The sequence below is a fragment of the Choloepus didactylus genome, chromosome 18, assembly GCF_015220235.1.
Source record: "Choloepus didactylus isolate mChoDid1 chromosome 18, mChoDid1.pri, whole genome shotgun sequence".
NCBI lineage: Eukaryota > Metazoa > Chordata > Mammalia > Pilosa > Megalonychidae > Choloepus > Choloepus didactylus.
In genome coordinates this window covers 68,880,232-68,893,232 of record NC_051324.1, presented here as the reverse complement: position 1 = coordinate 68,893,232, position 13,001 = coordinate 68,880,232, and the positions used below count along the sequence as shown (strand labels likewise).

The window sequence follows — 13,001 nt, the reverse complement described above, 5'->3', positions numbered from 1 at the left end:
CCCCACCAGTTATGATGGGAGCCAATTTAAATATACTGTCTTGATACCAGAAGTTCAACTACATGGACAGTGGTTACACTTGACAGTATGATTTGTTATAACACAACATATATTTCAAATGGGCAAAAAATTAGTTATCATTTACAGTATCTTAAGATGAAATGCCTTTGAAGAGGATCTTCCTTTCCCATACTTTGAGGTCTACAAGATGTATCTAGAAAATTTACTACTGTGGAAAATGAAGACTGCTTAAATTGAATGGGGGTGGGGGGAGGGCCTGTGGTTTTTCTTTTTGATTAATCACTGTAGCACTGTCCTTCAGGCGGCTGAGGAAGCTTCATATTTTCTTTAGACATCATTAGGTGTGGACGTTTGTGCTGGACAAATTTGATACTGTATGAATTCTGCCATTTTGCTAGCACTGATATGGCTCTTGGGTCCACCACTCCATTACAACTATTAACTCCATTCATATTAATTTTTGTTACAAATCTTACAAAGGGGGGGGTGCATCTGGGTATTTAGGTTCACATTCTATTTTAAGGCTGTATATTCGGTTTTCTTAAATTGTTCTTGGACGCCCAATTATCATCCCTTTCCATCTTGTAAGTGTCATGTCTTCATCATCTTCTAGACCCCAGCTAACTGTGCCATCTCCAACTCCTTTCTGGCCTTCTTTGAGTTCCCCCGACAGTTGGAAATTGCGAGGGACTTTTACTCTCCAAGGGATGCGTGTCTGCACGCTCGTGGTTCATGGAGACGCCACTGTTGCTACCAGTCCTGGGTCAGAGCTGAAGGCTGCAGTTGCTACTGCTGCTGTGCTTGGTGTGGACCAGAACTCTGAAGGCAGAAAAAAGGCCCTGGACCCCAGCCTGCGGTGGCTGCCATCTTGCATCACTGTCGCTCGAAGGCCCTGGATGTGTTTTGAGTCTGTGTTGCCTGTTTGAAAACATTCTCCTCCATTCCATTAGCTTCATTAAGCCCCGCTGTCACACTCTTTAATTACGTACCCACCTTCCACCTCTCTCTCTGGAACATTCAGGACTTGGCTATCTAATTGGTCCCTAGACGTGTTCTCATCTCTTGACTGTTTCTGAAACCCCTGAAACCCACCACACCAAACCAGACTTTCCCTTTCTCTCCAAGCTTGCTCCTCTGGGTTCCCTGACCCAGCTCATGCTGTCCCCTGCCACTTCTTTACTGAAGCTAGAAATCCTATGTGCCGGTTGGAATGTATTATGACCCCAGAAAAAGCCATATTCTTTGATGCAATCTTGTGGGGCAGACATAATAGTGGGGATTAAGTTGGAACATTTGGATTAGGTTGTTTGCATGGAGATGCGCCACCCAACTGTAGAAGATAACTGATGGGATAGTTCCATGGAGGCGTGGCCCCGCCCATTCAGGGTGGGCCTTGATCAGTGGAGCCATATAAATGAGCTGACTCAAAGAGAAGGAACTCAGTGCAGCTGTGAGTGATGTTTTGAAGAGGAGAAAGCTTGCTAGAGAGGAACGTCCTGGGAGAAAGCCATTTTGAAACCAGAAATTTGGAGCAGACGCCAGCCACGTGCCTTCCCAGCTAACAGAGGTTTTCCGGACGCCATTGGCCATCCTCCAGTGAAGGTACCCGATTACTGATGTGTTACCTTGGACACTTTCTGGCCTTAAGACTGTAACTGTGTAGCCAAATAAACCCCCTTTTTATAAAAGCCAATCTATCTCTGGTGTTTTGCATTCTGCAGCATTAGCAAACTAGAACACCCTAGATTCATTTTTTGGGTCCTTCACCTCCAATTAATCAACAATCTGGTCAATTCTACCTTTCAATGACTCTCAAGGTTTTCTCTTTTTGTCAATTCTCCCAGCAACTATCATGATTTAGATTTTTATTATCATGCTCTCCTCATTCCAGTCCCCTCCACATACCACCACAGGAGAGAGCTCTTTCTGATCAAGTCATTTCTTTGTTCAAGCACCTGTGGGGACTACACGTCACTGTCAGGCTAAAGTTCAAGCTCTGTGAAAATGATATTCAAGGCTCTTGTGATCCATTCTTGTGATAACCTCTGTAGCTCTATCACCCCCCCTCTCCCATGACACCCAGGGCTTCAGCCACAGCAGACTGTGCAGCCCTCATCTTCTCTTTCCAGTTTCTTCTAAGTAGTTATTCTGGTTCATCTTTTAAGAACTGGTTACATCGCCTCCTCTGTGAAGCCTTCCTGGATCTCTGCAGTCCAAGTCCAAGGTCTCACCATCCTCTGGGTTTTCATCCCTCTCATCTCTCATCACATTCTGCTGTGGTTGGTTGCCTGTGTCTTTGCCTCCTGGAGTACAAGTCCCACTGGGGCTGGGGGCTGCCTTGTTCAGCTTTGAATTCCCTCACTCTTACCCAGAGTAGATACTCTGTGAGGGTTGGTTAAATTGCTGTTGCTGAATGAAGCACACTGTAAGAATACTCACTTCTATAGATGTGTCTGTGTTGCTTCTTTGCTTTACAAATCAAAGCTTGGTCTCTTGGTAATTCCTTGACAAGCCAGTGGGCTCTAATAATATATATTAACATTGGGCTGCTTTTGACAAACTTCACTCCTTTGGCCTTGAACTGAGTTGTCCAATGAATAATAGCACCACAAAAAAGCATTCTTAGCCAACATGAAGAATTAGAAGGAGACTCTCATTGAGGGGTTTATTGCAAAAGACCTAAAAACAGATTTCAAAAGGAAAGCTGTTATAGGACAAATTCCCAGGAAAGATGAAAAGTTTGAAGTGATGTTTTTGGAAAGTCATTCTATCCTAGAGCCTCTTTGTACTGACCAAATGATTCATAGAGTGATTGGGAGGAAAAAATTAGATAATAGAGGCAGACATGCTTTGAAACGTCAGCTGCACTTTCCAATGGAAGGAATGACCCATGAGTGGTTTGCAAAGCATTTCTCCTAGGAACCAGTGTAGCCCAATCTGCTAGGTGGCCTTTGGATGGCCACAAGAGAAGGTAGAAAGTGTCTTTGAATTAGATATTTCCCTGGTTTGAAAATCTGACTTTAGCATTTTTCTCACCTGTAGACCTTCTCTATGACAGTAAAAGGGCCACTGTTATTAAAGTAGGCATTGCTTAGGGGGTCATGGTGGGTCCTGAGAAGCAATGGAGGAGAAGGATGAGGAAGCCATCACTGCCTGTCCCCCACCTTTTCTGTTTTGTGATTTGGCTAAACTGGGCTCAGAAAGACTGCTGAGGGGAGAAGGGGCTGTCTACACCAGCTTTTGAAGTCAGTTATTTGGAAGAAACAGATATTTGAACCTCAGCACTGACTACTTCCCCTGGTGGTCTTGAGAGGACAATCAGAGGCTCTGACTTGTCTACACCTGTGGCCTGAGGTGAGTGACCAAGAGCAAACCACAACTGGGTGGTGCTAGAGGCAGTGCCATGGCCATTCCCCAGATGGACAAGGATGGGGGGAGGTGTACATGCAAGACTCCAGGACTCTGCTTGGTCAAAGCAACATGGACCCCAAACTGAAGGGTATTTCCACTTACTTCCCCAGGGCTCAAGCTCTGGGGTCATTTCCTAGCCCGGGAGCATCCTCACTCACTCCATCTGCCTTTACCATTTTTTGTGTACTTATCGCCTGTCTTGTTTGTATCTCCCCAGCTCTGAGCCTTGTACAAGGAATGTTCATAAATGTTTGTAGAACAAACTCACAAGAGTGATGCTGTTCAATGTGGGGGTTCTCTGCCCGATGCACAAGAAAGAGCCAATTATGTCATACTGGGGTTTCAAGGAGGGAAACAATTTTACTGCCAAGTGCAAAGCAAGATCAGAAGGCCTATGGCCATAAACCTGTCTCCCCGAACTGAAGAAAGTTTCATTGTTTTATAGCATTCAAACAAAGGCAGGCAGGCTTAGGATAATGATGTTAGAAATAATCTAATCACTGAGCATTCAGATTGATTACATGCTTAGTTTACTTAAAGTTTAAGGTTTAGGCTGCTATGTAGGTGGGCCAACTCTGATCAGAACTGCCTTGGTCTAGCAAGATAACTCAGGAACTGGGGTGGTTGGTTCTGGATTGACTCAACAAGGGGGCTATGGGCAAAATAAGGGAAAGCAAGCAGGGCTAATAATGAGTTGTCTTGTTATTGTTCAGTTACTGGGTAAAGATTATGCTATTTCACAACATAGCATCAACATTAAAGAAACAAGGCATCTGGGCTACATTTCAGTGAGTTACAAAAGTTACAGATATCTGCTTCTGTCTACTTCAAAAGGCTAACAGACATCAAGGCAATAATTCAGTGAGTTATCACAGTTATTTGTATCTTCTTTTGGATTAAAACACATTTGTTAATTTTTCGGTTACAAATCCACCATTTTCTTTGGTCCATTCTTGAATCTTGAGGGATATTTGAGCAATGACCGTTTTGTCTTCATGCTGAAAAGGGGTGACATTCTTGCATTCCTAGGGGTTGGTGGAATGGAACTTCTTAGACTGCAACTGACTTCAGGTTTCAGCTGAACTATTAATGTCTTTTCTGCTTCTCTAGTTCAGCAAGGCTGAAATAAAAAGCAAAGAAAAGCTTTAAAAATGATTATGCTTATAATTATAAATAATATTATCATTAGGCCTACTTGTAATATAGACTGGAACCAAGATCTTATCCCTGTGTGAAACCAATTAAATAGATCAAAAAAGCTGAAGGAGGGAGGCCTGGTATCTAATGCATTGATCTGATTTTGCATATTGTTTAATATTTTAGTTACAGTATCAGATTCATTGGGTATATAGGTACAGCACTTAGTTTTTATTATAGCCCATGTTTCTTCCTGCAAGGCTATTAAAACATCTAGTGCCATCTGATTTTGCAGCACTGCTTTATGCATTCAAGCCATTTGAGTATTTAGAAGAGCTACACTGTTGAGGCTTCAAACAAAGACTGTGTGTAAAATGGTTTAAGTCTTCTGTTCTAAGTATGATATCTTCTATACTGAGCATTGGTAGAAATATAGCTGCTGGGTGGTCCTATCAATGGAATATAGACCTGGCCCATCTGCTCTTGAGTAAGGGTAGATTTGCTGCTGGTAGTAAAGTTTTATGAGTACTTCTTTGAGCCCAGGGTAATCCTAAAGTATATCAACCTATCCAACCCAGGGGTAGCCAAGGCCATAAGTTGGTGCTACATATCCACTACGTTCCATTTGGAGCTACCTAGTAAATGCCAGGCCTTTTGAGCCAATTTGTCCCAAACCAGTCATTTTCTTGTAATATCCTGGTTTGGAGACACTGTTGTGGAGGTCAGCATTCCGTTTTCCTGGTGTTGTAAGGGCGATGTTGTTCGGAATGTTTCCATTGGTCCCAACAAAGAGGAGCTGTCTGACTTAATCTTCCATACCCTGATGTAAGCCAAATTATGCCCATCCCAGAGTTGTAAGTGCCCCTCCTTTTCCCTAATTGTTAAAGAATCAACCTTGTCATCTAAATGGGTTGCATGTTGGAAGGTTTTTTCCTATGGTCATATTATAGGAAAAGATAATTCAGTACCCTGGGGTTTCTAAATGAGCCAGCCATTTTCTTGGATCAGCATTAGTTATATGTAGAGTATTTAGGATTCTTGTTTGTTCTTGCATCTTTTAAATTAGTTCTATTACTTTTTTTCCAATCAGTTCCTTGCAGGTGTGATATCCACCAGGGTAATCCAGAAACACTAGATATGGGTAAGTGGCTGCATACCCAACAATCTGATTGTTTCGTGATGGTTGCATAAGAGTGTGCCCATTGTAAAAAGATATCAGTGTTTGGTAGCATCTCAGCTTCTTGGGCTATACTACAGCAGGAATATAGATCAAGGATATAATTTCAAAGATACTTATTGGGTGGAGGGTACTGTTGCAATACAATGTTCTATTACCTATTGGCTATAGGTAAAAGTGTTTTAACTTTCAGGCAAAACATACATATCTATTAAAATTTTGAATATGATTACTAGTACTCCAGCAAGAAGGAGTGCTAAATATATGGAAAATTAGATCTGTCAATATTTATCATTTCTTATCTATTCTTTTGAAGATGTATTTTAAGTCTTCTAGGGGTTCACATTGATATCTGTTGAAGGTCTGTCAATTTTTCCTTCCTCAGTGTTTTTTCAGCAATTTTATTCTCAGTATCTGTTCTGTGAGGAAGTCAAGGAGAGAGAGATTGGTTAGGAGATGCAATTTTTACTCTACTGTAGTGTATCCATGGTTTCACTCCCATTAGTTTGAAAGAGGAGTGAGTAGTTAACAAAACCTCATAGGGACCTTCCCATCTTTTATCTGGCTGCTGATGGTCCGTCAACTTATCTGTTTTCCTTGTGGCTTGAGGTCTCATGATGCATGTAGCTTCCAATGTAGCTCAAGGCTTCTGACAGTTCTTGTGAAATTTTTGACACAAAAGCCCCACTGTTATCACTTTCTATTGAAAATGGTAGTCCAAACCTTGGAATTGTCTGTTTCAGGAGTGCCTTAGCCACTCTTGAAGCTCATTCTATTCTGCAAGGAAAGGCTTTTACCCATCCGGTGACTGTATCTACAAAAACAAGAAGATATTTATAATTTCCACAAGCTTTAGGCATAGCAGTAAAATCTATTTGCCAGTATTCCCCTGGAGTTGTGCCTTTGGCTTGAACTCCTTTTACTGGAGGAGGAGGTCCAGCTTTTGGATTATTCTTGGCATAGGTTAAGCAGTTCTGAGTTACTTTGTGTATGGTCCTTTGCATTTTTGATCCTATAATGTAATTTTTCAGCCATTGGTACGTGGCATCTCTTCCTTAATGAGTGCTTTGATGTAAGTAAAGACTCTCTCCATTACGTGTTAAGGAATAAGAATTACTCTATCTTTATTATGAATCCATCCTTCCTTGGTTTCTCTGTATGGAATGTCTGACTGAGAACTAGTTGCTGTTTCCTTCAGGTCAAAGCCCCACTCTTTTGCTCTTGACAAGTCATGGGTGGGATATTGAGGAGAAAATTCCTTGTGCTGGCTTGAATGTATTATGTCCCTCTTCTAGTTTGCTAATGCTGCCAAAATGCAAAACACCAGAGATGGATTGGCTTTTATAAAAGGGGGTTTATTTGGTTACACAGTTACAGTCTTAAGGCCATAAAGTGTCCAAGGTAACACATCAGCAATCGGGTACCTTCACTGGAGGATGGCCAGTGGTGTCCAGAAAACCTCTGTTAGCTGGGAAGGCACATGGCTGGCATCTGCTCCAGAGTTCTGGTTTCAAAATAGCTTTCTCCCAGGATGTTCCTCTCTAGGCTGCAGTTCCTCAAAAATGTCACTCTTAGTTGCTCTTGGAGTGTTTTTCCTCTCTTAGCTTCTCTGGAGCAAAAGTCTGCTTTCAACGGCCTCCTTCAAACCGTCTCTCATCTGCAGCTCCTGTGCTTTCTTAAAAATGTCCCTCTTGGCTGTTCAAGTTCACTCCTTCTGTCTGTGCTCCAGTAATCAAGGCCCACCCTGAATGTGTGGGGCCATGCCTCTTTGGAAATTATCTCATCAGAGTTATCACCTACAGTTGGGTGGGTCACATCCCCATGGAAACACCCAAAGGATTCCAATCTAATTAGCACTAAAACGTCTGCCCCACAAGATGGCATCAAAGAATATGGCTTTTTCTGGGCAACATAATACATTCAAACCAGCATAGTCCCCCAAAATGCCATTATATTTGATGCAATCTTGTGTGGGCAGACATATTAGTGTTGATTAAATTGTAATTCTTTGATTGTTTCCATGGAGATGCAACCCACCCAACTGTAGGTGATAACTCTGATTAGTTAATTTCCATGGAGCTATGGCCCTGCCCATTCAGCACGGCCCTGCCCATTCAGTGTGAGCCTTGATTAGTTTACTAGAGCACTATATAAGCTAAGACAGAAGGCGCTCACTGCTAGCTGCAGCTGTGAGATACATTTTGAAGGTGGCCGTTGGAAGCTGACACAGAGACATTTTGGAGAACGCCATTTTGAAATGCAACCTGGAAGCAAGCGACACCAGCCTCATGCCTTCCAAGCTAAAAGAGGTTTTCCGGATCCTGAAAGCCTTTTTCCAGTATAGGTACCTGATTGTTGATGTCTTACTTTGGACACTTTAAGGCCTTAAGACTGTAACTTTGTAACCAAATAAACCCCCTTTATAAAAGCCATTCCATTTCTGGTATTTTGCTGAATGGCAGCATTAGCAAACTGGAACAATCCTTTAGCCTTATATCTGGAATCAAAGAAAGTACTAATGATGAAGATGGAGGTTTTGATTCAACTGCTGCTTTTGCTTCAGGATCCACTATTCAATTACCTTTAGTAGAGTCTATTTCTGCCTTTTGATGACTATAGCAATGTATTATGGCTACTTCCTTAGGCAACATAATGGATTCCAGTAAGGCTAAGATTATGTCTGCATGTTTAATTTCTTTCTTACCAGATGTTAAGAATCCTCTCTTTCCAAATGGCTCTATGGACATAAACTACATTAAAGGCATATTTAGAATCTGTATATATATTTACTTTCTGTCCTTTTCCCAGACATAGGGCTCTAGTGGGTGCAATGAGTTTTGCCCACTGTGCAGACATACCTGGTGATAGGGCTTCACTTTCCAGCCCTGTTTGCAGAGTTACTATTGCATGCGTGGCTTTTTGAGGTCCTTGATCCATGAAACTGCTCTCATTAGTGTACATCTCTCTGTCTGGATGTTCTAAAGTTTGGTCTGATAGATCTGGGTGGCTGGAACAGACTTCACCAATTATTTGTATATAGCCAGGCTCAGGTTCCCCTTCCCCACCTGGGAGAAAGGCTGCTGGATTTAAACTAGAGGAAGCTTTCAGGGTAATTTGAATTGTCCAACAAAATGGCTTGATATTTACCCACCCATCCAGCGGTGAGCCAATATCCACCTTTCTGTTCCAATAATGGCGGTAGACAATGTGGAGTATGCACAGGGGTGGGTTGCCCTAGGGTGAGTTTTTTGGCCTCTTTGAGAATATCACAGGTGGTTGCTACAGCCCTTAGGTGTGCAGGCCACCCTTGTGTGGTGCTGTCTAGTTGCTTAGAAAAGTAAGCCACAGAACGTGTGATAGTCCCTAACTTTTGGGTTAGCACCCCTAACCCAAGGCCCTGCCTTTCACTGAATGAAAAGATCAAAGTGTTTCCTTGGGTCAGGAAGCCCTAGGGCTAGAGTTGTTAAGTTTTTTCTTTAAAGTCTGGAAAACATTTTTACATTTGGTGGTCTAATTTAAAGGTTCTGCTCTGATCCGTTTAGGGCCTCATATAATGGTTTAGCCATAAGTCCAAAATTAGGTCCAGATCCTGCAAATACCTGCCATTCCTAGGAATCCTGGAAGCCACCTCCTTGTAAGTGGCTTTGCTACTCTGGTCACAGCTTCCCTCTGATCTGGCAATAGAGTTCTCTGTCCTTTGGATAACTCAAAGCCCAAATATTTCACTAATGGCTGTGAAATTTGAGCCTTTCTCTTTGAGACCTTTTAACCTCAGTCTGCTAAGAAATTCAGAGTTTGAATGTTGTTCTTGCCTGATGTTTCTCTGGTAGGACTTGCAATTAGGATATCATCCACATATTGTAATAGCACTCCTTCTTGTAGTTTTAGTTCTCTTAAGTCTCTAGCTAAAGGCTCACCAAATATTGGGGGAGCATTCTTAAATCCTTGAGGAAGAGCAGTCTAACAGTATTGTTGTTTTAAGTTAGTCACAGGATCTTCCCATTCAAAAGCAAATAGTCCTTGAGACTTTGGGTTAAGAGGTATACAGTAAAAGTCATCTTTTAAATCTAGGATCGTGAACTAGCAGAGAGTTCCAGATACGGTGGTAAATAAAGTGTATGGATATGGAACTACAGGGTGAATGTTTTCTACAGTCTGGTTTATAGCTCAGAGATCTTGCACAAACTGGTATTCATTTAGAATGCCTGGCTTTCTCACCGGCAATATTGGAGTGTTACATGGATATTTATGGGGACTTATTAATTGATGTTTCAAGAATGTCTTTATTAATGGAGCCATTCCTTCTTTAGATTCTAACTTAAGTGGAAACTGTTTAACGTGGGGTACTCTACCTGGTTGTTGGAGTTTTATTTGAACTGGCCTTACTGTTGTGTCAGTGTTTTCCATCAGCCCATGCCTCTGGCTTCCCAGCTCTCAGAATCTCTTTAGGAATGGGAGTTGTCTGCTTATCTCCTTCAATCAACAGCATCAGGCTATTAATTTCATACTGAATAAGTGGCTCCAGTATCAACAAGAAGGTCAGTTGATTGATTTTCCACCTGTATCATGACCTGAGGCTCCTGGTGGGAGATTTAGAGAAGCAGCTTGTTTCTTCCAGGAGAGCCCCTGGGCCCCTTCATTCCGGGTGGCTGTTGGCTACATCATCTTGTAGGGGCATCTGGAATTTGGGTTGCTCAGCTTCTCCCGGGATTTTGCTCTGGGGACGGCTAGGGCTTTCCCTCTTCCATGTCGTCCCTCCTTGCAGAATGCACATTGGTTTGTTCCTAATTTCTTAGGAACTTCTCTCATCCCTGGGTGGGGGTGAGGGGCAAGGCTCTTACCTTTCTGCTATTGTCTCCTCTGATTGCCAGGCAGATGGGCATTCATTCATTCATTCATTCATTCATCTATTTATACAGCACACGTTTACTGAGTACCTGTTACAAGCCAGACATTGCCAAATGCTGATGAATCAGAATCTTGGTACCTGATCTGAAGGGGTTGCAGTGTTATTGGAGAGGGGAATATAACTTATCAGAGCATCAGCTCTGGATGTGTGTGGTTTGTCCCTCCAGAGTGACTCTCCACTCTTCTCTACCCAGCTCTGTGTCCAGGAGGCTGATGGCTATGGCCTGTGTCCACCAAGCTCCCTCACACATTGGCTCTGGTTGGAGCACCAGCAGGAGCCGGGAGGGCAGGAAGAAAGAGAAGTGAGAGTTTCTATTGTGCATACAGCACTCTGCTGGGTTGGCAGTGTCCTGCATCACTGCAGGCCTCTCCTGCGGCACCCCTCAGGTTCTGGTTATTGCACCAGCCTTAGGTGGTAAGGACTCCCTACTTATAGCTCGTCCCAGTTTTTTTTTTTTTTCTTTTCTTTTCTTTTTTTTCATTTGTTCATTTCCCTTAACTTCCCTTACCTTTGTAAATACTCTCTTCATTAAAGTATCCTCAATTATGCCATCTGATTGGGCCATTTGCCTGGTTCTGATGGATTCACAATTTCTCCTTCATTTTGTATCCTGGTTGTCAGAAGAATAATAATACAATGTGATACGGGCCATATCAGCAGTTTTTATAAGACTTGCTTTGTGAAAGTCCAACTTCCAGTTCCTGAATCCAGATAAATAGGCTTCAACACTAATTACCAAGAGGGCCAAAGCCACAGAGTTTCTGTTGTCACTTGCAGTTTTCCTCTTTTTCCTTTTTTTCTGAGCAGCTGTGTTCCCCAACATTTTGAAGTGATGTATACAAAAGAGACATAAGAGGAGTAGTAAGAAAAATGAAGGCTCATTTCAGTCCAGCTGATAGAGAAGCTTCCAAAGTCTGGGAGATGAGGCAGAGAGCAAAGAGCTACGGCAACACTCCTGCTCCCAGCCCAACACCTCCTTGGTATCCCCTCAGTGAGTGGCGGGAGGCAACTTCTAGTATGAGGAGTGGAGCTGATGGGGGTGGGAAAGGGGAAGTGGATGGAGACAGAGGGTGCACCGAGGAGAGAATGAGGGATGATTAAAGCTTCGAGCTCCAGTCCTGGGTAGGTAGGTTGTCTCTGCTGATGGCCACTGGAGACCCAATGGAAGCCACCAAGCCAGGCCTGGCCATCAGAGTGCACAGAAACAGCCCAGCATGTGGGTGGGGAGCCTCTTGAGGGCAAGGTGAGTCTTGTTCAGTAGAGCATCTTCAGCTCCAAATACCAAGTAGGGCTGGTGCATGGTAGGGCTTGATACATGGCAGCTGACTGTACAAATAGGCCACTGTTGCTCTGAAGATTAGAGAAGCTCAATGAGGGAAGGAGGCAGAGCCACAACTTTCTGCAGTTTAACTTGGAAAGGACAGAGTAGGTGGCAGAGTGCTGGTGGCGAGGAGGAGCACAGGAGAGCATCGGCTTGGGGATCTTTGAGTGGGGCAAGACCTGACGGGGCATGCTTCCCAACCCTGAGCCCCCCAAGAGGGTGAAGGAGAAAGTCCTCTGTCACAAATATATATATGATCTATGTTCTGGTTATCTATTGCTACATAAAAACTATTCCAAAGCTAAGTGGCTTAAATCAACAGTTATTTTAATTTAGCTTCACAGTTTCATGGGTCAGGAATTTGGGCAGGGCTCAGCTAGTGATGCTTCTGTTCCATATGGTGTTAGGGGAGGTCAGTTGGGGTGTTCAGCAGGCAGATGAGCTGATCTGGAGGTCCAAGATGGCGCCCCTCACCTTTCCGGTGCCTTGGTGGGGATGGCTGGAAGGTTGGGCTCAGCTGGAGGTGTTGACCGGAACAGCATGGTGGCCTCAGGTTACTTGGACTCCTTCCATGATGGCTGGTTTCCCCCAGGAGGAGCATTCCAAGAGGCCTAGCGGACACTGCAAGGATTTTTATAACCCACCTTGAAAGTTCCAAAATATCCCTTTTGCCACATTCCATCAGTCAATCAAGTTACTAAGGCCAGTCCAAATTCAAGGGGTTGGGTATGGAATCCACTTCTGAATGGGAGCAGTAGCAAAGAATTTGTAGTTGGTTTTAATTTTTCACAATTGATTTACTTTTCTGGTCTAAGTTGCCTTTTGATAACTTTAGACAAAAAGGCTTCCTGAACAGGGCTGCCTGGCCTGGGGACACAGTGTGGGTTTGACTTTCTGGGATCCACAAGCGACAGTTTTCTTTGTAGCTTCTCACTCTTGGGACCAACAGATCCCTCCATAGCATTGCTAGTCCATCCAAGATTCACAGGGTTCAGGCAGGTAGAGGCAGAAGAGAAAAGCTGTGG

The 13,001-nt window shown here is 43.3% G+C and overlaps 1 protein-coding gene across 1 annotated transcript; it reads right to left on the bottom strand.

Annotated features, from left to right (window-relative positions):
- Positions 1 to 296: 296 nt before the first annotated feature.
- LOC119514820 (ubiquitin-conjugating enzyme E2 variant 1-like) lies at positions 297 to 12,518 on the bottom strand. Its single transcript, XM_037810538.1, has 3 exons — positions 12,451 to 12,518; positions 573 to 719; positions 297 to 444 (listed from the first exon to the last, which is right to left on the bottom strand). The coding sequence occupies exons 1-3, from the start codon at positions 12,516 to 12,518 to the stop codon at positions 297 to 299; spliced, it is 363 nt and encodes a 120-aa protein (XP_037666466.1).
- Between the last annotated feature and the right edge of the window lie 483 nt (positions 12,519 to 13,001).

Bases quoted from the DNA above. Each gene is read 5' to 3' on its own strand.
- LOC119514820 (XM_037810538.1), bottom strand. From the start codon at position 12,518: ATGCTGTTCCGGTCAACACCTCCAGCTGAGCCCAACCTTCCAGCCATC. The intron at 720-12,450 runs GTGAGGGGCGCC...CATCCCTTGGAG, and splicing joins CCCACCAAGGCACCGGAAAG to AGTAAAAGTCCCTCGCAATT. The intron at 445-572 runs AACAATTTAAGA...TTGTAATGGAGT, and splicing joins ATGATAATTGGGCGTCCAAG to GGTGGACCCAAGAGCCATAT.